The 27,251-nt window shown below is 39.6% G+C and overlaps 1 protein-coding gene across 4 annotated transcripts; it reads right to left on the bottom strand.

Moving 5' to 3' along the window:
• Positions 1-74: 74 nt before the first annotated feature.
• On the bottom strand, positions 75-26,940 carry LOC135652812 (uncharacterized). Of its 4 annotated transcripts, none has more exons than XM_065174064.1 (16): positions 26,805-26,940; positions 24,914-25,134; positions 18,508-18,644; positions 18,297-18,407; positions 18,084-18,185; positions 17,797-17,905; positions 17,511-17,711; positions 16,358-16,526; positions 16,143-16,224; positions 15,955-16,048; positions 15,572-15,668; positions 13,796-13,886; positions 11,564-11,636; positions 2,211-2,384; positions 1,247-1,369; positions 75-629 (listed from the first exon to the last, which is right to left on the bottom strand). In XM_065174064.1, exons 1-16 carry the CDS (start codon positions 26,815-26,817, stop codon positions 468-470), a joined length of 1,959 nt encoding a protein of 652 aa, XP_065030136.1. In that variant the 5' UTR covers positions 26,818-26,940; the 3' UTR covers positions 75-467. The 4 variants fall into 4 exon arrangements, with proteins under 4 accessions (XP_065030136.1, XP_065030135.1, XP_065030137.1 ...); XM_065174063.1 differs by having other exon boundaries at positions 26,769-26,924; XM_065174065.1 differs by lacking the exon at positions 24,914-25,134 and having other exon boundaries at positions 26,769-26,924.
• Positions 26,941-27,251: the final 311 nt, after the last annotated feature.

A 27,251-nucleotide genomic window follows, 5' to 3' on the forward strand; every position in this document is an offset into this window, starting at 1 on the left:
TGTCATATATGATACGATTTTGATCAGTATGAATCAATCTGACTAATAACAAAAAATCATGGAACATGGTAATCTTCCCCTAATCATGACAATCAAACTTACTATTTACAACGTTGATCGTTGCAATGTTAGAAAAAACATTGCTCGAGTTACTACAGAAAGAAATAAGTGAAGTTCCCAAATTGAAAGTTCTCCCTAGCAAACATGTTGAGAATATACAAACTTCCTTAAATGCAAGTGCATTAGGCATCATCCACACAACATATTCCTATATACAACATTATAATCAGAACATGGAACTGATGACAAACACACATATGGAAGTGTAATAACAAAATAATGATAACAGCCTAATCAATTAACATGCTTCGGAATAGAGCAATGCAATTTTCACCCTGAAAATTTTCAAGAAAACCCACTAGAAGCAGGTAGCATAAGAGGGAAGTTTGTTTCCTGTCCAATTTTCTTTAAGCTCCACAGGTGCGATAAATCTCAGCTCGCATTAGATCAATTGGTGTATGTTCAAGTGTATAACGTTCCGGACTAAGATAAGCACCAGTCTTCTCTAGAAGAGCCAGGCCTTCTTCCCTACTGTACCGAGAAGAATATAACTTCAGATACTCGATGTCCTGCACCATAAAAGCCAAGTTAAGAACAAGGCCTTTTGAGTATAAAAATATACATTTTACAAGTGCAAGGAATGCACTATCTGCTTCAAAGCATGTGATCTCTAAACCAATTTAAGGGACATTCTTCTTAGTTCTTACAAGTGGGAGCTTGCATATAGATTGTGCAACCTAACAGAAATACCAGAGAAAACTTGGGAATAACAAATCTGCTTGGCTAGTTGGCTGTACACCGAGCATTTTGAAATATCCAAGGGCAAAATAGAAATCATATAATACATTTATTACAACATAATAGCACAACCCTAGTCACCCACAAGAAATATTGTAGTTTTACCTTGCCGACATACCACTTAGAGAGCAGTTAACAAAGATTTGGAGAAGTTTACTTCTAAGGGGTTACTCCTTTATATGAGTGAATAAGGGGAATATGCTGACCCCATTGTAAAGAAGATTGTAACCAATTAACCATGTTAAAAGCTACAGGATGGATGGAAACTTAGACCACCATCCCCCTAACAAACCAACGAGAATGACTGAGAATTCGACCTAATACAATCTCAAGTGGTTTTTATTGGGTGGGTTTTAGCGTGCGGGGGATGGTGGGACAAAGAATTTACCTGCATGCCACTGAGAATTCGTTCTAGCCGGATTGATGCGATTGGTTCGTGTGACGGAGAGAAAACCTCACCAGGATAAAACAGAACTCCATCTCCAGGAGGAAGGCCACGTCGAAATTTTATCTGCCATGAGAATTTGCAGTCTAAGTTGGTTAAAACATGATATAAAGTTGGTAAAAAATTCTTCATTATCAGTATCACTGTTTAGATCATACTTTTAATATGTGTAGTAAACAGGAGCGATTAATGTTTAGATTTTATACGAGTGTAGTACTTTTTATACAGCTCTTACATCAGCGGCAAAGAGGATCATGGAACCCATTGATATTGTTGAAACAAAGCCTAAGGCAAAGATCATTGTGAAGCCTATGGCCAAGATCATTATGAAGCAAGCCAGATGTCATCATGATTTTAGGTATTTTTAGACCGACAAATTAGAAGTGGGAATAAGTGCTCCAAAGGAGGAAAAATAACAAGCCAGTTGTCTTTTAACAGTCAAATTGGCTTTCCATCACATCAAGAAAAAAGGAATATGAAATTGTGAAGGCTAATCACTAAAAAGAACTCTTTTGCAGACAAAAGGAGAAGAATTTACGGACAAGTGATTGTCGCAAAAGTGGGCTTCTCTAAAATTAACAATCTTTCAAGTGGGCTAATCACTAAAAAGAACTCCTTGCTTCCCTGGTTTTTTAAATCTCAAATGACAGATTGGTCGATCGTAGACCGTTGTGTACCACAATTAAACAAACAAGATTAACAACATTACTGAGAGAAAAAAAGTCCGAGTAAGAGTAGACATAGAAATGCTAAAGACGAGAATAAAAGTCAAAAACAACTGACACATACAAAAGTATAAATGAAGATGAAATTCTGTACAAAAAGATTAGAGAGCAAATATAACAAAACCATCGTCCAGGAAAATGGTAAAATAGTATATCGAGACAGATTCTGTTAATGTAGGTACCTCAGCACTGGCGACAAGTGACTTCTCATAACAGTTGGCACCCCAATAAAGAAAGCCTGTTCCACCTTCTTTCCAAACTCTCCACATCACTGCACGGTGTTGTGTTCCACGCATCCCAAGATGCCAGTTTGGTTGAGGATCTGAAGGTCCCATGCACACATATGTCCACCATTCCTATAACAAAATTAATTGAAATCACATAATATGTGAAATAAGGGTACAGAATCAACCATTTATAACTCAAACCCTTGTGCAATTATGAACAAGCACTAAACAAATCATAGAACTTAAATTTCTAGAGAATAATACACTGCCTAAATTAAGCTTTGATTCAAAACTAACAAACCAACGAGAATGACTCTGGAAACTTAGACCACCATGCTAATGTAAAAAATAGACCTCAGATGTCAATATGCTGGGAAACTGATTAGATTATAAACCGCTCCACGATACAAGAATCAGAAATTATTCATGCAAATGAAACATACAAACAAGTTGCTCATGCATCAAAATACCAAAGTACTAAGCATGACAATCTCAGTCAAAATATGCAAAAGATAATCTACATCTATTTGATCGAAGAAGCAAGACTGACTTTAACATTTCAAACTTCGACCGAAGATTGTTGTGTGTGTAATACAGAGTATCCATCAGTATAATATCTAATTAAATGTGCCTCTGGACATGGATTGTAAGACATAACCTCTGTGGTTAAGAGTGTTATTTGCCACCTGAGGCAAGGAAAATCACCTCTGCTCATACATGAGAAGGGGAGGAATAAACTTTTCACTCTTTAAATATTTAAATACAAGTCAACACCAAACAGTCTATTCAGTAGCAATGCACATAAGCTGTGCACTAGGCCAAACCAAGACAAGAACATGAATCCACAAAGGATAGCAAGAAAATAAACAGTTCAATTAGGATGCATATTTCTAGGCATGAGAAATATATTCAAATCCAAGATGAGACAGAAATGGAACTAGCAAAAAAGAATAATGCTAACTAGCAACTCAACAAGCTATTTTCAGCCACAATGTATCGTCATCGAAGTACAATGAACTTACAGGTGCTTCATGTAGTTGTTTTAAGAGTCCTGAAATCCTTGATTGTAATACATAAAAATTAAAAATTATTCCCCACAGACCACAATTGCAGGTTCTTCTAATCTCAATATATAAGCTATACAGAAAAGGAGTAATATAAGAAAAGAAGTATCAAAACTGTGAAAGAGAAACCTAGATACTTGATGGGAACTCCTCAGACACTATGCATCATTTAAAAAGCTTTTGATTAGGTTCCAGCCAATTTCAGCATTATATGGTTTTAACTCAGTAATCATTAAGTTCAAAGTCTGGTGTGTATATTTATTAAAAGATTGTCACTATTCAATAGACCTGCCCAGCCTCCCTAAGGCATATATCGATGTTTGACGTACCATCCGAAATGGTACAAAACACAGTACGTACCACCAGGTATCATCCAATACATGGATAACCCATTTCCGATGGTACACTGGAAAAAGATCAGGTATCGGCCAGTACAGGTGATGTATCAACCAATACGATCAAAACTCGTATCGACCGATATGGGTCAATACCAATTGGAATTTGACCGATAGTGTGACCATTGGGGCTTTAAATCCCCTCCTTGCCCCATCTTTCACTCACTCTCTCATTCTCACTCTCTTTCTCAATCTTTCTCACACTCTCACCTATGATTGAAGTTCCTAATCGGCAATTAGTGGTTATCAATCCATTGATTTGGATAAAAGCAGGGTTCTCAATTTCGATGTGTACCGGGAGGTACGTACCGGTCCGAGAGGATACCGGTACGCGGACCATCCTCTACCGTGCAATACCATTGTTTTGACCGGTACCGCCCCGGATTTCGACCGTTATCGAGGCATATCGATCGGTACGACCTAATATGGTAGGTGAAGGTATTTTTAAGGTTTTAGGGTGTACCATCAGTACAACCTAGCGTACCGACGATATATACCGATACGTACCGTACCGAGTACGGCTCGGTACGTCGATACAGACTGGTATCTGCTCGGTACGTCGATACAGACCGGTATTCAAAACCCTGGATAAAAGAGGGATTGGAACTCGAGATCTAGTGGAATTTCTCTCCAATTTAAATGTATTTAGCTTATTTCTATGTTTTATTTGTCATTTCATATAATTAGAGGCGTATTAATGCATATTTACAAAGATTAAACATGATTAAAGCCATTCTCTTCCATTAGTCTCAATTATAGGTCTATTGTCTTACATTTAGGCCCAAATGGATGATATTTAAGGTTAATCACAGACTTATCATATTTATGCCTCATATACACTCTATTCTTAGTTAAATACAATAAAAGTATCATTAAATTAGAATACAAAACATAAAAAGGATATTTTGTGAATTTCTAATCATTTTCCAACCTTTTTTCTGAAAACCAATACATACCAGCATACTGACATACAGTAGACTGGTACCCACGGATATGTACTGGTCCGCTAATGGACCGATACCACTAGTCAGCATGGTATGGCACTCCTTGGCATATAGCGTCTTTAGCACACTATTCTATAGACATGCCAGCCTCCCCAAGTGCAACTAGCAAGTACACTTCGCAACTTCAATTCTTTCTTTTCTCTTCTGCTCACTTTCTCCTAGATCCAACTTTCCATAATTCTAACAATTCACCAACAGTGGCCACCATGTCTCCAACATCAATCATTCCACAATTCAAGGTTCAATATTTACTTGACAAACAAAAATCACAAATTACACCAACAGGTTCTTGGAACGACAACCGAGGTTCATAAGATGGGAATCAACTTAACAATCAGTGGCATTGGAATAGGATTGAGGATCAATCATGGGATCTCAGAATTAGGTTCAGAATTGGCCATGGGACCTGGCTTTGAGGAGAATGATGAGATCAGACCAGTGGGCTGTAGATTGGCCAAGATAAATTAAAATCATATTTTCATTGGCCATATGAGTTAGCGCAAATACCTTGTATGTTTCCAGACCATTGTCCTGTTCTTTTTCCCTTTTCTTCTTTTCCTTTTTTTTCCTTTGTTTATTTATCTTCTTTTCTCTCTTTCATTTCCTCCTGTTTTGTGCCAGTTCCAACCAGTGCACAAGTTCCAAAGTCAACATTAGATGCTAGCTGCTCCCATCCAACCTTCACATGGTAGCACAAAGTTTGACCTCTAATATTTACCAGAAAAGAGCCTCAATCTGCAGAAACTATTCCTACATGAATGCCTGTGCAATGCTTTCATTAACCGGAATGTGGAGGATCCAGAAAATGAGTCTGAAAGATCAGAAATTTACTTTTTCCTCTTTTTATTGGGAGAGAGAATTTAAGCATAGGTACAAGATAACTTCTCCAAAATTTTAACAGTCCCTTGGTCAAATTGCATCAGACATCATCTTACTCTGATATAGATAGAATTTTTAACTAAATCAATGCCTGCTTTATCAAGCATACGGCATAGCATTGAGGTAATCTCCTGCAGGGTTGTCCTACTGCACATGTTACCGTGCTAGGACATGCGACTTAATCAACCATGCTAGCATAGTGACAACAAATGAGAATTTTCCCTCAAGGACGGTTGTTTCATGATGTACTATGCCAGATGGTATACGTTGGTCTAAGCAAAGACCAGGACGTGACCACCAGTTTCATGCCCTATACTACAAACCTCCATAAATAGTCAACACATCTTATAAAAGCAAGGTTCGTAATTTCGTACCGTACCGGAGTATCGAGTTCAACTCGGTACGGTATGGTACAAGTATACCAAGCGATATGTTTTGACGTACTGCTCGATATATATATATATATATATATATATATATATAGATAATAAAAAAGTTCAAAAATAAAAAAGGGGCTACGTCGTCGAGGCGATATCGTGTCGTTTCTTCTCCACTTCTCCCCACATGGGGAGAAAAAAACCTCGTAGCCTCGGCAACGTCGCCGAGGTTTCTTCGTGGGAAGTTTCTTCTCCCCACGAAGCCTCGGCGACGTCGCCGAGGTTTCTTCTCCCCATGTCGAGGCTTCTTCTCCCCGTGCGGATTAGGAGAAGTCGCCGAGGTCTCCCCACGAAGCCTCGGCAATGTCGCTGAGGTTTCTTCTCCCCACGCGCAATAGGAGAAGTCGTCGGCGACGCCGAGACCACATCGTCTCAGACGAGGAGGAGGCGACATCTCATTTGTGGCATCCGACAAGAGAGGGCGGCCACGGATCAAGATCATCGAGGAAGAGCGACGCCAGATCTCCAGGTGTTAGGACCATTTTTCTGAGCTTTTCTCCTCCTTGCTTCCCCATCTCGCTCGAGCAAGAAGGTCGCGGCCGCTGTTTCCCAACCAGCGGACTACCCCTCATAGCCGCCCATCGGCGACGCTGCCCTAGCCGCACCACCGCTGCCAGCCACAGCCGGTCGTGATCATTCAGCATCGCCAGCGGCTTCCCCTACGGTGCGGTAGAAACAGAGTATCCTCTACTACCGTAGCCGTCGGTCTCCCCTATTGCTGCGAGCGCCAGTTGCCTCCACCACCGCCACTGCTTCCCGGCCACTTCAATGCCACCACCCTCCTTCGTTGCCGAGCCACCACCTCTGCCAACCACCGTGCAACGAACGCCGCTAGCCTCCCAGTCGTCAGGCCCCCTTGCTCTGCATCCGCAATGACAGAAACAGGGCAACTCACCGGTTGCCCTTGTTCCCAACCGTGACATCGCCGACTCCTTCTCCACCACCGCCGCTGCTTCCCGGCCACTCGACCCCCACCGCCGCCCCTGCTTCCCGGCAGCCCGCACCCCTGTTTCAGCCCGCCGCAACCCTGCTTCCCTTCTTCCCCACTGCCACTGCAAGGCAACTCCTTCTCCACTGCCGTCGCTGCTTCCCGACTGCTCGATCACCGTCGCCCGCCTCCCAACCTCAACCCTAGGGTCTCAGTCACAGTCGCAGGTTGTCGTAGCCCCTCATTGCAACGATTGCAGAAACATAGCTTCCTCTGTTGCCGCAGTCCCCCGTCAATCCCTGCCACGACCCTCGCTGCCTCCTTCTCCACTGCCGTTGCTACGCTCCGGCCAGCGACCACCGCTGCCGCAGTCGCCCTCCAGCAGCACACGCAACAACCGCAGCAAGTTCTTGCGTGGCCCTGCCTCAACCCGACAACGCACGCACCGACTCCCTCTTCCCAACCTCGACCGCTTCAACGCCGCTCTCCCTTGCCACTACTCTCGGCCAGCGTACCAACCCCCTCGTCGTATCTACCGTCGACGACGCTGGCCCCAACCACGCCACCATCGCTGCCTTCTCTTGGGTCACAGCCGCAGTCCCTCGACCATCCCTCCTCGCGGTGATCAAAATAAGGCAACCACAATCGCCGTAGGCACCGTCGTGTCCTCAACTGCACGCGAACCCTCGGCATCACCAGCGCCTCCTTCCGTAGTGCGATAGAGACAGAGCAACGTTACCTTCCATCCGCGCCTTCGCAACCACTGCAGCGGCGAGCCCTTGGCAGCGCTGCCCCTAGCCGCACCACCATCGCTGCCTCCCAGCCCTCAACAGCATCGATCCCTCCACGTAGCGACCACAGCAAGCATCGCTGCCTCCCACGCAGCGAACGCAACTACATCCTCGCAGCAACCCTTCATTCCCACAGTGCTGCCACCGATTGCATCATAACAGCAGCACCGAGTAGGACAATGATTAATGCTCTAGTCCCGACACTAGAAACCGGAGTTGAGATTACAAATTTGCAGTCTTACGCAATGGCCACCGATAACTCAGTGAAAACACAAATGGAAACATTGGAAATCAGAATTGAGAACCGATTGCATGAAACACTTAATGATTTCAAAAAGAGCCTCCTGGAGAGCCTCAACAAATTTCAACAAAATGGGGACTCAAGTTCTATGTTGCATAGATCTAGAAATACAAGCGCCAAAATTTTTCAGACTTCTATAGTGTTAGAATATCAGAATAGATTTGAACGATTGTCAAATCAAGCCAGAGATTGGTCTAAACAACAACTGATGAGTACATTTATTAAAGGGCTTAATCTAGATATCCGGTGTGAAGTTAAAGCTCGTCAACCCCGCACTATGATCGCTACGATATCATTTGCACGTTTACATGAGGAAAAAATCAATAGGGAAAATCATGGAAATAGAAGTGACAACAACCAGATGATCAGCAAGCCACCCGCCCCATCTATTTCCAACCAAAGCCATGACACCCGAAGACTAACCCAAGAAGAACTCAAGGAAAGATCAACAAAGAATTTGTACTATGATGAAAAGTGGAGTATAGAGCACCAATGTAAGCAAGGGGAACTTCTGATGATTGAGCCAATTGGAGAGGAACCAGAAGCAGAAGAGTAGGACTCCGATCATGAAGGTGTGGAAACTAATGAAGATATTGAAGCCATAACACATACAGTGCATACATTGGCTGGCTACGCTAACCCACAAACTATGAAAATCGGAGGAACTTTCAAGCATCAGCCTGTCACTGTTTTGATTGGTACAGGTAGCACTAATAATTTTATGGATAGGAAAGTTGCAGCCCGATTAGCTTACCACATTAAAGCCTATGATAGATTCGAAGTAAAGATCGCTGATGGACGGATTTTAACTTGTGATAGGAAATGTTCAAAGATAAAATTGATTATACAGGGCCAAGAGTTTCTTGCAACGATTACTACACTGAAAGACCGACTTGTTGCTTACACTATCAAAAAGTGGAGATCATACTTACTTGATCAACGGATTGTGATGCGTTGCAGATAGCCTATGACTGAAGTGCTAAAAGATAAGCTCCCCGAGTTTGATGCTGCTCAGCCTTGAGGACAAGGCTGATTTGAAGAGGGAGGAATTGTTAGGATCCTTTTTCTGAGCTTTTGAATAATGTTTATTGAGTTTGTTTTGTTTAGTTGTTTATTGAGTTTGTTTAGTTCAGTTAGAGTCGGATAGAGGTTTATTTAATATTTAATTATTATTAAGAGTCCAAGTCTTGGTGGACTCTAGGTGGAACTCTATAAATAGTGATGTAACCCTTTCTTTTAATCAATCAATCAATGAAATATTATTAAGTTTTTTGACAAACCCTAGGAGGTCGATCCCCTCGAAGTGATCAAGGAGGTCGATCCCTTCGAAGCGATCATTCCCTTTTCTCTTCTTTCTTTTACGATAAGACCTAAGGGTCTTATCTTCAGGTTCTCCCTTTTCTTCCTTCTCCCTCGGCTAATACCGCCCGTTAGCGGGCGGCGACGGTCGAAATCGACCGTCACCGACTGATTTCGGGTGGTAACGGGGCTGAAACAACCTCAATCGACGGCACCGAATGGTATCATTCGAAATTAAAAACTATGTATAAAAGTTCATGTCCTTGACTTCAATATTAGAAACCCGTGGCTCTATCCATAAAGCCTCGTAATACTTCCAATCAAGGTTCGCAATACCGTACCGTACCGGTATTTCAACCTAGGCTCGGTACCGATACGGTACGGTATACCGAGCGGTACACCCAGGTGTACCGAGCGGTATACTCAGGTGTGCCGAGTACTGTAGCACTATAGCACTTGGACCTGGGCTCGGTACCGATATGGTATGGTATACCGAGCGGTATACTCAGGTGTGCCGAGTACTCAGGTGTGCCGACCTGGGCTCGGTACCGATACGGTACGGTATACAGTGCTACAGTGCACTCGGACCGGTAACAGGTCCGCATACCGGCAACCGATCGGACCGGTACATACCACCCGTACCGGGCGGTACAGTTCGGTACTGCAGACCCTGCTTCCAATATATCTGACCAGCATGTCTTGGCCTTTGCAACCTATCCCACACATTACCGTGAAAAATTGGTAAGGCTTGGAACATTGGAAGGAATCAAAAAGGGAAAGACACAGGATTTCATCATCATGGCCCACAAAAAACTAGTGATCCGTGAATGGCTTGAAGAAAAAGAAAAGGTGCATGAAAAGAAGACAGACCAATGTTATCATTGGACGCTCGACGCTCATCTAGGCCCCAGGCGATGGAGGCCCATGCGCTTGTGATGCAACCCAGGCAAGCGTTCACATGCTTGGGCTGGCCACTGGTTAGCCCAAGCACTCACGTAGGGCAACTCAGGTGTATTGAGCCCAGTCCGGTCAGCTAGACCAAACCTAAATCATATCCAATGAACCAAATCTGAGTTTGCCTAAAAGCCCGGTTGATTTGACTAAGCCCAATCGATTCAACTCAATCAACTAAAATCGCTTAACCAAACCCCCCCTTCTCCTCGCCCCAAAACAGACATTTGTCTCCCTCTCTCGCTGTGCACGATATATTTCCAAGCCCTAACCTGATTGCTGCCGCTTCTTCCCCATCGTCGTTGCTCCCCTCTGAGTCTTTCCTCGGCTTAAGCCTTCCTCCACTGGTCTCCCCTCCTCAGCCTAATTGATTCGACTCGATCAATTAAACACCCCCCCCCCAACCACCCAAAACTCAACCTCGGGGAAAAAAAAAACATATGTGTATCTCCCTCTCTCCCTGTGCACGATATGTTATTAAGCCCTAACCCGTTGGCTGCCACTTCTTCTCCATCTCCTCAGTTCAAGCTTTCCTCCACCTATGACCAAGTTAAGGAACACGTAAGATGTGTTTTTAATAGTAGCAGAAATAAATAAGATGAGAGAAAAAAAGAAAAGCATAAATAGGAAAAAGCAGAAAAGGAGAGAAGAGGGGAGAAGATGAGAAGAAAATATAATTAAAAAGTAAAAGAAAAGAGAAAATAGAGGAAAATAAATATTTTCATAAAAATAAAGATAATAAATTTTATTAATGACAGTTCTAAAATACTAAAATATATTTGAAGTATAATATATACATGTGTATATTATACAACAACCTAAGAGAACCACATCCTGAGGCAGCGAATCGACTATAAATCATGCCACATACCCATACTCATCACATACCTTACCAAACCATGATCCAAGTGACCATAGGATGTGCTATCATTAAAAATCCATGATTGCCTATTTATAGAAAATCTAGTCATTTAGCGAGTATTTTGCTCAAAAAGAGAATGTACAAGTACTTGTGGAAGTAATATCATTTGATTAACTACAAACCTCCACAAGCAACTATTTTAAATAAATTTTCACTAGATCAGCCAAGTGCCAACTATTAATTGAATCCAACCTCATGGAGCAAATAGTGCTAAGGTATCACAATGAAGTCATGGGAAATCAACAAATATTAACGCCAAACAAAAAGTCTGATTATGCTCAAGGAAAAGGCAAACAGATCTTTTGGACAGCTAGCTCAGATATGAAGATTCAATTACCTCTCCATTCTCTGGCTGTAGTTCGGCAGTAATATCATTCACTAAGTCCTCCCGATTACCAAGAACCCACTCACTGCAAGAGAAGAAATAAAAACAGAAGAGTATGCTTAAGATAAGGCATAACAATTTGCAGTAACTGTGGATTATACAATGAGTAATTGACTTATGTAAAATAATCAAGGATGAATCATTCACATTTCAATACAAATCAAGTTGCTCAGAATAAACAAAAACCACTCTTATAACAGCTTCATTCATGTACCCATCTCTGAGAAAGTCCAAGTGACTCGAGCATAACAATTTAATCACTGTGATTGAATAAACAGTTGAACCAAACTTTAGTTTATTTGCTCTACTTAAAAGATTGAGCATATGTAGTCATCTAATGACTAGAAAAATCTCAAAACCAACTTGGTTCCAGATCCATTATGGTAGTCAATTAAGCAGTTCACAGTCACAGATAAGTAAAATTAACTTAAAGCTTGTTGCTTGCAAGATCATTGCAGAACTTTAGATCTACAAAAATGTAGCCTAAAGCCATGTGGAACTAGCCTAGATCTACAAGGATCAATGTGACACCATCATGAATTTAGCCTAGACCTGCAAAATCTAGTGCAAATATATCTGCATAGGTGAAGTCTAGATATATCAAAATCTAGCCTAGATCCAAGAAAATCTTCTGTAAATCCATCTTAATCAAGCGTTGCTCCTCACATCTCTAGTCTAGATCTACAAGGTTCGGAGCTTGATCATGGATCTAGCCCCAAATTCATAAAGGAAAACCTAGGGTTCATGAAATAACCATCTCACAACAGAAACCTAAAGCTAAACTTCTTGCAACAAACTAGAGAGTGATTAGTATATAAGAAAAGTTTTGAATTTCCTTTGAAAAAAACCCAGTTCAAATCGAAAGAATAAGGCTTCAATTTGTGAGATAGAGCTTCCTTCAAGAAATTTGAAGTTTGGGTGAGCATTTCTGTGAGTTTGGGTGACGATTTGAGTGAAATTTGAGTGGGATGAGAGAGGGAGTGAAGAGAGATTCAGGAGGGTAGGAAACAAGGGGAAAGTGCATCCAAAGGTCCAAGCAGACCCTTAATGGGTCTCTGTTGGATCCAGTGAACTGGCTCGAAGACTGGCTCCAATGGTTGAAAGCCATGCAGTAACCATGATTCTTGACCTAAACTGGATGGTAGGGGTTGTTTTGAACGCCCCAGACAAGTTTGTCCGATCCACGTGCCAATTACTGGCTGGATTAGTAAAATACCAGTCAGTACATACTGGTCCGGTTGGTATTTCAAACACTATTAGTTGGTTTAAGTTTTTCCCCCGAAAGTTGTACACAAGAATTCAATAGTCCTACAAGTACCGTAGTGTCACGGACAAACTTCTAAACAGGATGTTTGATGTAATGCTTATGTATGTCCGTGTCTTTTGGTATGTTCATACTCTGCACAACATGTAGAGGGACGGCCGAAGGCTTAATAGTTCTATTTTTAGTTAGGTTGGTGGCCGCTTTAGGCTTGTAAATAAAGGTTGTGTCATGTGGACACGTGCGAGAGATTTTCGGTCTGTAATGGACCATTTTAACCCTTTGTTGTACAACTGTTCAGAGCTTGTAAAGTCTGTTTGTAATTTGCATTGTCTATGAAATGTTTTCGGAGATGTTTGCTTGTGGATCCCGAGTGAGGTGTTTTCTCTATCCCGTTCTTTCTTTTGTGGGTCCTAAGGGACCATGGGAGGCTTCGGGGAGGTTGACCTTTGCGGACGGACACGCAAGGGTGCCGCACGACTTAGGCAAAACCAGCTAAGTCCGTGACAGTAGAGCTTTGTAGTTTTAGCATAAACAAAATAGTAAGTAAATAATAAGCACAAAGAACTATACAAATTCAATCTAGTAGTCACTTAACAACACTTTGCCATTCAGAATCCCTATCATGGCTGAGAAGTTTTAAAATAATAAAGTAGTCACATAAAATGGAGATGCCACTGTGCAACGACCTGAAAATAGCTGACAAAGCAAGACTATGCATTGATGTAGATAACAGATGAAAGAGAAGTAAAACAAAATTGAGTTGTTCATTTTTCTGACAAATATATTTATCGATGTATAAACTTCATTTAGTTTTTCTGCTATATAATTATATCAAATAACAGATATACCATCAGCTGTGGCTGGAAAAAAGATTGGTACTCCAAGAAGCTATGACAATCGGAAAAAGGAGTGGCATGTACCTTGTACAAAATATTTGAGTATGAGGGCGCAAGTATTTTGGAACTTTAACAAAAGCCTCAAAAGTACTTGATCCATGTGCATCACTAGGTCCTGTGTAAGAAATCATCACATGAATGAAACTGGATCACCATACAAATGCAAATTATGATTAACATAGCTTGAAAAGGTTGTACCAACACCTAAGACTGATAATCACTCAAATGAACCATGCTCTAAAAAAAAATCATCTGCAAAGTTAACTAGAATTTGGATGTGTTTCATAAGAATAAGAAAAAGACAAATGAAACACTTTTCATAAATTCCAACGGGAGAAAATTTCATCACGAACTATAGGAGTTGGAGAAAACAAATCAAACAAAATGAACATTTACATTATTACTGATTCCAAAAAAAATATATGAATAACATTAATAGATGATACAATTTAGCCACAAAAAACATCAAATGGTTAATCAGTTTACATAGATATCATCTAGCAGGAATGAATGATGGCAGCATCAGTGACTCTCAACTTATTAAATCTAGATTCTACGATAAAAGCTAGAAGTAGATACTTTACAATTAACGTGAAAAAAGAAAAGGTAAGATGCTCCTTCATAAACCATATGAACCAGATGGGTTAGCGGAACCAACCAGATTTTCAATATAAACCACTTTTTAAATATAAACTAGCTTTTTAATTTATGTAAAAGATAATAATATTCTTAAATTTTTTAAATCAATTAAAACCAAAATCAAGAGTGTTTCAGAAATATCAACATCAAAGATTAAAAAAAGAAATCGTTGCAATTTTTCCCCATCACTTTGCCCACTTCTCTCTTTGCCATGTCTATTTATCATAGAAGAGTTTGTCAAGGAGAAAGAGGAGGAATTGAGAAGAAAGTAGGGGAAGAAGAGCAAAGGAAAAGGAAAAAATGAAGAGAGAAGAAAAGGAAAAGGGAAGAAAAAGAAGAACATAGGAGCAGAGAGAGAAATGAGGATAAAAAAGAAGATAAAAGAAAGAAAAGAAACAAACCAAGAAGCAAATCAAGCAAAGGGGAGCAAGAAGAGAATTGAAGGAAAATGAGATAGGAGAAAAGAGAGGAGGAAGGAAGAGAAGAAAGAAGAAAAAGAAACAAAAAGAAGAGAAAAAGAAAGGAACAAAGAAAAAATTAATTATGAATTATTTCAAGATATATTTTATTAAATATGTTGTCCAACCAAACGATTCACTGGTTCAGTGACCCAATGCACCTAAGGGCTGAGTCAAAGACCAGTTTGAATCTGATACCTATGCTTAAAAATCTGGCAATTGAATTTATCAGGACCATCTTAATAGGCAAAGATATCCTATGGCCGATACCAAAATGAGATGTACAATTGTAAATTTTTGTCCAGAGTAGGAGAACCGCTCTCCATAAACATAATCTAGTCTATGCTCTGGAAACCTAGAAAGGCTCCTTTAATTTGTTCTGAAGACAACCCATACGCATGGTGTGATAAATCTTGGGCAGACACATATGGATTATTCTAATATGGGCTTTATGAATTACGCAGTTGCTCAATCAGCATTGCGGTCAAAGAGAGGATTAGGAACCAATTTGAAAGAGCATATTTTTACCAGAAAACTAAACACTAAATAAAATATACTTTTCAAAAGAATAAGTTACAAACTTTACCGATAATATTAATTATGATTTGTTGAATTGACAAGTACTTTAACTGAATTATCAATAACATCTCTATGCATTACTCTGCTGTAACAAGAAGCTACAAATTATTAAATAAAGACTTACCACAGTAATAAGTGGTCAAAATGCGTGCATCAGGTGCATAAGATCGTATGTCACTCGACATGCTACGAATCAATTCATACTGATCCGAATTCAGAGGCTGAAAATTGTAAAAGAAAATTTAAATCATTATAAACGAATAGCTAATGGCATAGCTTGACTAAGGCACTCAGATATATGTAATGCAACTTCAATGGAGAAAATCAGCTGATAATAAGATGACAAGAGTGCTCAAAAGAGACTCGTTACTAGTCAAACAAGAAGACGAGCAAAATGACACACCATTTAACTATAACAGGATCATGGCTTATATTTTATTCACAACAAGAATTATATGATAAAGAAAATTTACTGAACTAATAGAACACTGTAAAACATAATGGTACCTCATCCCATAGGTAAAAGTAAGCTTTTCGCCAATGAGGCTTTGACTTTAAGATTTCAACATCCTTACGCAAAGAATCTCTTGCCTCATTGCTACTGTTACATTATTAAAACAATGACAATTTGTTAAAACAAAAAGGACAGAATATTAGTTCTACATAGTACACATACAGATAAGCTTCTGGCATACCATGAAAGAATGGGAGCATAAGGTACAGCATATGCAGCTAATCTTGGATCTGAATAATATTCTTCAGATCTTGGATGATCAGCTAAAGAAATATAAGAAAAAACTCAGTAGTGATGCAATATCAAAACGCATTCTTTATTTAATTGTTTCTAGATCTTGACAATGAAGTGCCATATATTTGAAAAACATATAACAATATAACAGAGATGGCATACCAGGCCAAGGACAAGTGTAAGCTAAAATTCTCATGCTGTCACCCCATCTGCAGAAGTATGGACTTATCCTGTACTGAAGAAGCCATTTGAAGTGACGATCTAACGCATCATACCATCCCTCACTCCCATGTTCCAGAGCAAAGCGGTCCTCGATCACAGTTTCAGATATCTGATTTGTAGTCAAATACTCTAAAATAATATTCCATTTATCGTCAAACACACAGCTTACATTATTTAATTACAAAAACCATTCTGATTCTGGAATTATGTCATGAAAAAGATTCACCATCCAGATATTTAATAGTCAACCATTGTAAATTTAAATAACAAAACAAATACGAACATTTGGACAACTCTCTATCAGCAAGCCTTCAAGATCAGCCACATTAGACATTCCTAGCAATTTTTCTACCAAAGCTTCTTTAGTCTTCCTCTCCCTCTTACAGCATCTCTCTCTCATTGAAAACTAATTGTATCTGGATAAACTTTACTAGACATATTCAAACCATATAAACAATTTGATCCACTCACCATCTCCCTTTGATATCAAAATAATTTCTTATCCTATATTCCTTTGTCAAAACATATACACAAATGGGATAATATCAGGTAATACAATAGAAAAAATATAAAAACTAAAAATATATAAAACAAGCAAAATTATTTGTATTTTGTTTGCCTTGATTAAAGTAAAAATATCCATATTTAAATTAAAAAATAATAATTTGCACTCATAAACGTGGATAAAGTAGCTAATAAGATGACACGATATAGGAATTAGAAAATGCATCGCAAACATACATCAATACTAGTGCAGTACAGAGTTCTAGGGTGAATCGAGCAAATTAGTGTATCTACAGTACAATAAACATTTCCACCAAGACTGCTTGTTTCAATTCAATGTTACACAATAAAGAAAGGATAAGAAAACAAAAATATTTAAAAAAATCACATGCATAACTAGGTGGAAATGAACTAATTACAACACTAAGGTTGCTTCTTGGCAACCTAGGTGGAAATTTAAGATTGTGTACATTGACCCCCCTTCCCGCATCCCACATTGGTGGAAGTCATCCTTTTTATTAATGAGCTATCAAATGAAAATATCATACGCAACACTTACAAACAAGAAAAACTAGTATTCCAAGGATACACCAAATACAGCTGGAAGAGAAGGTGTTAATGGAAGAGTAAAATCCCAAACTGTGACATTAAATTTCATATTGATTGAAATGTTTGTGAATGCATCTTCATCCATCATGTCACATGATCCATTATCTTTGTAGAACTCCTGGAATACCGGCCATAGAAGAAGTCTCTTCAAAGATGATGTAGCTGATTTCAATCTTTCTGCCTATTGTAACAAAGATATCATAAAAAATTACAAAATGATATCCATATTCAGTATTGCGGAAATAATTTTAATATCAGAAACCTACTACTTCATCCAGTGGTTTTCCATCAACAGGTTCAACCATTTCAAGGCAGCTTTTAAGTTCCCTATATAGATTGTACTTCTCAGCTTTAGATAGCACCTGTGCTGACATTCTGCAATTGAGAAGAAAAAGTGGTATAATAATTCTTTAAAAAGTCTGATGACAACTGAGACAACATATTCTTAATTGCTGCAAATGAAAGAAATAGTTGTTTGTCATTCAAAAGCCACATGTCACCAAATAATTTCACTAAATAGCATAAACATGAATTGTATAGGGTATGTTCTAACTCTGCATTTGCCTTCAAAGCAGTGATAAGAATCTGCCCTTCATAATGACCAGGTGGTTGTCCAGCAGGAACATCAACTGAGACCCAGATGGATGTCGTTTCTCTGAAACAAAGAATGACTATATTATGATGGAAAGGAATCACTGGAAGAAATACAGTTCACCTGGGTCATGATAGTAGAAAACCAGATCAGGTTATTTATATGAAACAATACCCAGGAAGTAGGTTTATTTGAGCGATTGGTAGATCAAGAGGTACAAGAGCATCAGGCACACCTAGGATGGGCACCACATGCCGCATGGTCAAGGATTGGCCAAGTACCAACCTGCAAACAATTGTATCAGCAGTGTTGTAAAAATAAGTTCAAAAGAAGACCAAAGACTTGAGATATAGAAAATGCAACAAAAATACAAGTAAAGCCTAACCTATCACCAGAAGCAGAGCAGAGATCAGTGCACTGAATCTGCACAGTGCCTGCGAGCCCTGAACTGGCCCATGAAAGTTTGGGGCGTAAAGCAATCTGAACACTTTCTCTTTCATTTCTTGCCGCCAAAAGAGAAACCTTTTATCCAAAAACACACAGAGGATCTGCTTATAAATTTTTTGGAGGTAATAAAACAAAAAAACACCATATATGTAACACTTCAAAAAAAAGGGAAAAAAAACATAACCTTGTATCAGGGGAAAAATCAGCTTGATGTTGCAAGTTAATTTTTAGTTTCAACAGCCTTACATCATATTAACTTTCATCATAATTCTACAAGGACAAAATGGAAGTAAATAAGTCTAACTCAATTTGAATAGATTGAAGCTTTATTTTAGTTTGCTTTGATACAATCAAGTGGTTGAATTAATTACATTTGAGTCAAATATATAGCTTCATTTTATTGCTATATAAAACCACTTGAAGCTCCTTAAGTTTACCTAGAAGGATAAAAAATTCTATGGAAAAATTGGACAATTGACACTAGTAAAAGCCGAATATATAAGATGCTTGTCTTTTCTCAAAAAAAGAACCTATTCCTGATCAACTAAAGGTTTATTAAATTTATTGCTGGATCAAGCATCCAATTGCTAGCAAGTGGAATCACATGACATTAGCTTTTGCCACGTACATTGCACATCAACTATATCTGAATCCTATTAAACCAAAAATTATATATAAGGAAGAACATACCATAGGATTATACCAGTGATTTCAATAGGCGCTCGGCAGTGATTGAAAGAGGCGCTCGGGCGAGGCGAGGCGAGGCCCGAGCGCCTCGCTAATGTCCCAGGCGGCGCGCTTCAAACAGGCGCCGCCTGGGCGCTCGCCCGAGCCCAGGCGTTGGGCGCTTCGGGCAAGCGCCTGGGTAAACCAAGTGACCGAACCAGGATTTTAGGTCTAGTTCGATCCTGGTTCGGTTATTAGTTGGTTCAATCGAACCAACTAAACCGATATAACCCTTACCCAACCCTAACCCACCGTCGCTACCGCTCCCGATCTCGCTGCTTATCGCTGTCGCTGCTCGCGCCTCCCGCGAGCCCAATCGCGAGCCCTCCCGCTGCTCGCGCCTCCCGCGAGCCTTCCCTCTGCTCGCGACTCCCGCTGCTCGCGCCTCCAACGAGCCCTCCCGCTGCTCACGCCTCCCGCGAGCCTTCCCTCTGCTCGCGACTACCGCGAGCCCTGCCACTGCTTGCGCCTCCCGCGAGCCTTCCCTCTGCTCGCAACTCCCGCGAGCCTTCCCTCTGCTCGCGACTCCCGCGAGCCCTGCCGCTGCTCGCGCCTCCCGCTCCCTTTCCCTTTCCCGCCGCTGCTCGCCGCTGCTTTCTTTCTCCGTCAGGCTCAGTATACTCTTAATATTAAGTTTATTTGAATTTTGAAATGATTAATTTTCATTAGTAGATTAATAATATATTATTTTGATTTTAATGTTATTAATTTTTATTTATTTGAAATTATTGCTAGGTTTCAACATAAATGGCAAGTGTAGAGAGCAACTCAATAGAGTCTCCAATGGTATCAAAAAAAGATCCTGCATGGAAGTATAATTATTTGAAGGATCCGAAAGATCATAATGCAGTGACTTGCATATTCTGCGATAAGACTACCAGAGGTGGTATTTTTCGTGCAAAACAACATCTAGTAGGAAATTTCAAGAATGCAGCAGCTTGCAAAAAATGTCCACCTGAGGTAAAAGAAGAGTTGTTGAGTTATATGAATGAAAAGAAGACACAAAAGAATGAATCTTACGGGAATTTACCAGAAGACAATGTTGAACATCTCAGGGATGAAGAAAAAGATTATTCTATGAGTATTAACCTAAGTGAAAAAAGAGTATACGACAAAAAGGGAAAAGAAATTATGAGTACTAAGAAAGGTAAAAAAGGACCGATGGATCTATATATGCTTCAAGGATCCCAGAAACAACAAGGGCAAGCAGGAGGCTCAAAATTTAGACAAACAAATATAAGTGATGCTTGTGATAAAGAAATAAGAGGAAGAACAATATAGCACATTGCTCGCTTCTTCTATCAGGCTGGTCTTCCCCTTAGTACAACTCGTTTAGACAGTTTTAAGGCTATGATTGAAGCTACTGGAAGATATGGTGCAGGATTAAAACCTCCAAGTTATTATGAGATGCGAGTTCCATTGCTACAAAAATAGTTGAATTATACAAATGACTTACTAAATGGTCATAAAGAATCATGGGCAACACATGGTTGCTCTATTATGTCAGATGTTTGGACTGACAGGAGGCGCAGGAGTATAATTAATTTTATGGTTAATTGTTCTTTAGGGACTATGTTTGTGAAGTCAATAGATGCTTCATCTTTTGTAAAATCTGGAGACAAGATATATAATTTACTTGACAACTTCGTGGAAGAAATTGAAGAACAAAATATCGTTCAAATCATAACCGACAATTAAAGCAACTATGTTTTAGCTGGTAATATTCATCTTTTGATTTTGTTAATTATTTTATCTTTAATTAAGTGTGTTAAACTCTTAAGTCTTATCTTTTTTGTTATCCTTTGTCTAAGGTAAATTGCTTGAATCAAAAAGACAACACTTATATTGGTCTCCATGTGCAGCACATCGTATTGATTTAATGTTGGAGGATATTGGAAAGATCTTAGAAATCAAGAAAACCTTAGAAAGGGCAATTTTTGTTGTTGGATTTCTTTATAATCACATTGGGGCTTTGAATATGATGAGAGAATTTACAGGGAATAAAGAATTAGTGAGACATAGTGTTACCCGATTTGCTACTTCATTCTTGACATTACAGAGCGTGCATCGTCAAAAACATACTCTGAGAAATATGTTTACCTCTGAGAAATGGGTGACAAGCAAATGGGCAAAAGAAGCAAAAGGCAAGAGGGCTGCTGATATCATCTTAATGTCATTCTTTTGGAATCATGTAGTTTATATATTAAAGGTAATGGGCCCTCTTGTTCGAGTCCTTCGGTTGGTGGATAATGAAAATAAGCCTGCAATGGGATATATTTATGAGGCTATGGATAGAGCAAAGGAGACGATTAAAAGATCTTTTAATGAAAATGAAGAAAAATATGAGAAAATTTTTACAATCATTGATGAAAGATGGAATTGTCAACTTCATCGTCCCTTACATGCAGCAGGATATTATTTGAACCCTGAATTCTTTTATAAGATTAAATCTGTTGGATTTGATGCAGAAGTTTTGGGTGGGTTATATCAGTGCGTTGCAAGATTAGTTCCCAGCCTTGAGGTTCAAGATAAGATTATTCATGAATTATCTTTATATAAAAATGCTGAAGGTCTTTTTGGAATTTCAATTGACGTTCGATCCAGGACAACTACCTCTCCAGGTATTAATAATTTGATATAATTAATTTCATATATATTATGTTACTATGTTATTGCTAATAATAACATAAATTTTGCAGCTGAATGGTGGAGTCTATTTGGAAATTCCACCCCGAACTTACAGAAATTTGATATCAAAGTACTTAGTTTGACATGTAGTGCTTCGGGTTGTGAGCGAAACTGGAGTGTCTTTGAGCATGTAAGTATTACTAAATATTTTTGTTTTAATTTATTTATTTATTTAGATATATGTATTAATATATTTTTAAATTATATGACATGACAGATTCATTCGAAGAGAAGAAATCGGTTAGAACATCAACGATTGCACGATCTTGTTTACATAAAGTATAATCAAGCTTTGAAGACTCGTCATGATTTGAAAAATAGATTTGATTCAATCTCATTGCAAGATATTGATGATTCAAATGAGTGGTTAGTAGGAGAAATGGGTGCTAACTTGCAAGATGCTGAAGACGAGCTTGTATTTGAAGATGATAGATTGACATGGGGAGATGTGGCAATAGCTTCAAGTGCTGGAGAACTACAAACATATACAAGACAGACGTCAAAGAGAAAAATGAGTGCAAAAGCATCAAGCTCGGCTCCTGCTATTGTTGAAGACATAGAGAATGAAACATATCTTGATGAAGAGGAAGGAATCGAAGGACAAGAGGAAGAAGACGAATTCAATGAAGATGATTTGTGTGAAAATGACGATAATATTGATTATGATGAATGACTTTGATGTAAAATTTTATTGTTTTGAATTTTGAAACTTTTTGTTAATGTGACATTGTGATTTTGTATCTTAGATTTTCTTAATTTAATAGCATATTTTTATTTATTAATTATATTATATATTTTTATATTTTAGCGCCTCGTTTCGCTCGGGCGAGTGCCTGGGCGAGCGCCTAGGGCCTCGGGCGTTTTTGGACCTTAGCGCCTTTTGGCGCCTAGCGCTTTTTAAATCACTGGCGCTCGGGCGAGGCGAGCGCCTCGCTTCATTTCCAGGCGACGCGCTTCAAAGAGGTGCCACCTGGGTGCTCGCCCGAGCCCAGGCGCCGGGCGCTTGAGGCGAGCGCCCAGGTTAAACCAGACGACCGAACCTGCGTTTTAGGTCTGGTTCGATCTTCGATGCTTTAGTTGGTTCAATCGAACCAACTAAAGCACCAATATCAGCCTTCCTCTCGTGACTTCCCAACCCTAACCCTGCTCGTCGCTGCCGCTGCTCGCTGATACCACTACCGCTGCCATTGTCGCCGCTCCCACTGCTCGCTACAACCGCTGCCGCTGTCGCTGTCGCCGCTCCCACTGCTCATTGCTACTGCTGCCACTACTGACTGCTACCGCTGCCACTATCGCCGCTCCCGCTGACAATGCCGCTGCTCACCGCTACCGCTGTCGCTGCCACTATCACCGCTCATCAATCCCGCTCCCGCTGTCACTGCTCGCTTCTACCGCTGCTGCTGCCACTGTCGTCGCTTGTCGCTCCCGCTGCCACTGTCGTCGCTCGCCTCTCCCGCTCCCGCTCCTGCTATCGTTGCTCGCTGCTATCTCTTCTTACATCGACTCGATAGTATACTATTAATAGTATATTTACAATATACTGTTAATTGTATACTAGTAACAATATTTTTTTTATTTATTAGATTAATAATATATTATTTTGATTTTAATACTGCTAATTTTTATTTATTTGAAATTATTATTATTGTTTTGAATTTTGAGATTTTTTGTTAATGTGATATTGTGATTTTGTAAGATTTTTTATTTTAATATCATATTTTTATTTAAATAATTATATTATATATTTTTATATTTTAGCGCCTCGCTTTGCTCGGGCGAGCGCCTTGGGCGTTTTTGGACCTTGGTGCCTTTTGGGGCCTAGCGCTTTTTAAATCATTGGATTATACTTAAAACATCCTATATAAAGGAAAAGAATTGAGAGCTACCTAATGGTTGGTGATACAGTTTGAAATGCAAACCAGGTCTCCCATTTCATGTATAGATGTTCCATAAAGAAATAAAGCGTTTTCACATTGCCACAGCAATCTGTTCCTCATAGTCATTTTTTCTATTCAATTAGCAGTATTCTTCTAATATGTGCTTTAGGTACAATGAAGTCTTTCCTATATGTTACTATCTCACGATTTTGATAATGCATCAAAAGGGAAATCAAGACTTGAACAACTTTAGTAGCATTGGACAAAGGAAGTATTGAGTAAGAGAACTTATTCATAAGAAATTATGGTGAAAGGAAATATTCACTAATCACTAATCACTAATCACTAGGACAGCTCCAAATGCACATGCCTGCTGGTTTCACCTCATGCTCAAATGATTGCACCCCTTTCCCTTAAGCAATCAGGAGAAGGAACAGCCCGATGTCCATAAGAAGAATAGGCAACACCAGTTGCACCAAAACCATCCTATCACATAATGCATGCAGGTGTCATCTCATAGAATCACGTTTTATTACTTTGTCCACTTGAGGATTAAGAAAATTAGTCATAATTAGCAAAACCATAAATGATTTATAAGCAGAGTGAAGAGCAGATAAGCAAAATTAATGTGTGTTTCCCACGCCACTCACATCATTACACAACATCGAGGCTAGTTAATGGACAATGTGGGAATGTTATACATACTTCCATTTCCAATTTCTCTGATAAGACTTGCAATTTTGAGAATGCAAGATTACATTATTGCTAATGTATGAAGATCAAAGATAAACAAGAATGAAAGTATACATACGAAAATTCACTAAAACCTACATCAAATGCACGTTTGCAGACCAAAAGAACATTCGCCATACCCTACAGCAATACCTACATGGAATCAACAGAGATCTAGTACTCTTCGCCAAAATTCAGACTGAATAATGCAGAGATTTGATATGCACACCTAAGCACACATATACGCAATAACTATCACGTTATACCTGTAACCTTCAACATAAATTTGAGAAAAATAACACTTGTTAATGAATAACTTACATGATCAAAAGGCCGAGGCATTTCTTGCTGGCCAACGTTTGCGGTGCTTGGCATGCACCACACATGCAACAACTCAGCTGATGGAATCTGTGTCGGATCAATTACATTTACACCTTTGCATAAGTTGGAACTTTCAGTACCAACATCTGCCCACCCATACCCAGTCCCTCCTCCAGCAATCCCTTCAACAGGGGGAATGATGAAATTTGCTGGATTTACTCCTAAGTATTTGAAGAAAGGAAAAAAGAAAAGTTCACTCCTGATTCGAATATAGATGACTGTGTTAAATTTATCAAATAAGAGAAAATTTTACAGCAAAAAAAGAGGTCCATGGTCGACTCCGCATTCCAGAACTTGCTCTGTAGCCCTATTTTTTCATCATCATTTCAATTACTATCATGTCTTGTATGAAAAGTAGTTTCCAGGTCCTAAGTCATTTAGCATTCCATTAGCATTGTTGCATTCATGCATCTAAGTCATTTATCTTTGATGCCAAAGTAAAACCAAGTTTAAAGATATATTACCAGCAAAAGGGAGATCAACCTATAGGCAGTTCCTTAATGGCATAATTATAAATATGGAAAAATTTTACATTAGCTGAGTGCATCAATATGTAACAAAAATGATACACGATGTCCACTAGGGTGATCACATGTGCTTTATTTGTGGAGAGAAATGCATGTAAGCAACCACATTGACATCCTCTGATTACACACGATGTCCGCTAGGGTGAATAAAATACTGCAAGCTGACATCAAGATGAAATATTTTCATGGTTTTTCTCGAATACGTGTGCTTCATCTTCATTATTTAGGATGTAAATTTTGCCACAACAACTTCCGATTGAATGATGAGTTGAGACTCGTAACTGAGGAATGAGCCAAGATGTGATCACAGAAAACCCTTCATAACTTTTCAGGCAAAAAAGCCAAATGAAATTAAGAAAAATTAAGGAGACAATAATAGAAAGGGATGATCTAGCTCGAAAGAAAAAGGTTTACTTAGGAGTTCACTTTAATAAAATGATCGAGGAGACTTATGGCAAGAGAAGGCTGCTTCTGTAAGAGGCATGGACCATAATGTGCATCAGAGATGAAGAGAAATTTGTGGTTGGGAAGGACTCATGTTGCATGGAGAAAACAAAAATGTAGAAGTTCAATTGCAAAAATGCTAATGCTGGAAAAATATATACCTCTTCAGTCTAATCGGTGGGCATGGAGAAGAAAATCAACGTAATCCTAGAACATTGAAATTAGCTATCCGCCAATCAAGAAACACAATTTGGTCAACATCTGTTTCCAATCGGCATACATCGAGCAGTCCACGATGTAAAACCCAATAGTAAAGATGGGCATCACAGAAAAGGACGGGAAATTTGTGACATGGGAAGGATATATGTTGCCAAAACAAAAGATTGCGAACGTTCAATTACAAAAGCACTAGCTTGAAAAACCTGGGCATGGTGAAGAAAGTCCACGAAACCCTAGAAAGATAAATTTAGCTAGCCAGCGATCAAGATACTCGAGTTAACTTTCCATCAGCATCCAATCGAGCAGTCCACCGAGCGAAACCCACTTATCCCAAAACCAAGACGGATATAATGTTCATGGAAACCATTCCAGAGATCCCAACAACACCCTATTTTATAGGACAAGAACCCTAACTCCCATGCAGTTCCGGCTTCGACAAGGATCGACTCGAGCACCAAAATTCCACGCAGACGGTAACTCCAACAGATTACGAAGGCATCAAAAAGAGAAAGAGACGATCGATAACAACGAGTGACCATTCGAATTGATCGAAACACAGCAACACAGCATATCATCCAGAGACAAATAAGAGATTGGTATGAAACCCCGGGGTGGAAGAGGAGAGGAACCCTCGAGCGCACCGGAGCTGTCCATGTTCGGGATTCAACCGTCGATTGCTGTGAGTGGAGATGGCGCCGAGTCGGTTCACAGTTCGTAGGCCGCATCTCCGATGCTTGCTTATGTGGGACGATGTGATCGAGGTAAAATGCTCCGCGGAACACTTCTGCCCTTCGTAGTCTATCGACGACGACGTGGGTTCGAGCGTGACGTGGACATCGTCTGCCATGCGGTTCCGTTTTAGTGGCGGATCCGGGTTAACGGGTGGAGCGAACTTTGGGTATATCACATGTTTGATATGACAATATTACTATCCACGTGGAAGCTTAAACTTTCGTTGTACCGATACCCATCACACTCGGTTCACGTCGGTATAGCTACGTGATTTATATTTTTTTAATATATATTTGGAGAAGGACGTTTAAGCAAATGTATAATTGTGCAATCCTTTGGGTGCTTAATAAATAGTT

Source organism: Musa acuminata, chromosome BXJ3-11, assembly GCF_036884655.1.
Source record: "Musa acuminata AAA Group cultivar baxijiao chromosome BXJ3-11, Cavendish_Baxijiao_AAA, whole genome shotgun sequence".
Lineage (NCBI taxonomy): Eukaryota > Viridiplantae > Streptophyta > Magnoliopsida > Zingiberales > Musaceae > Musa > Musa acuminata.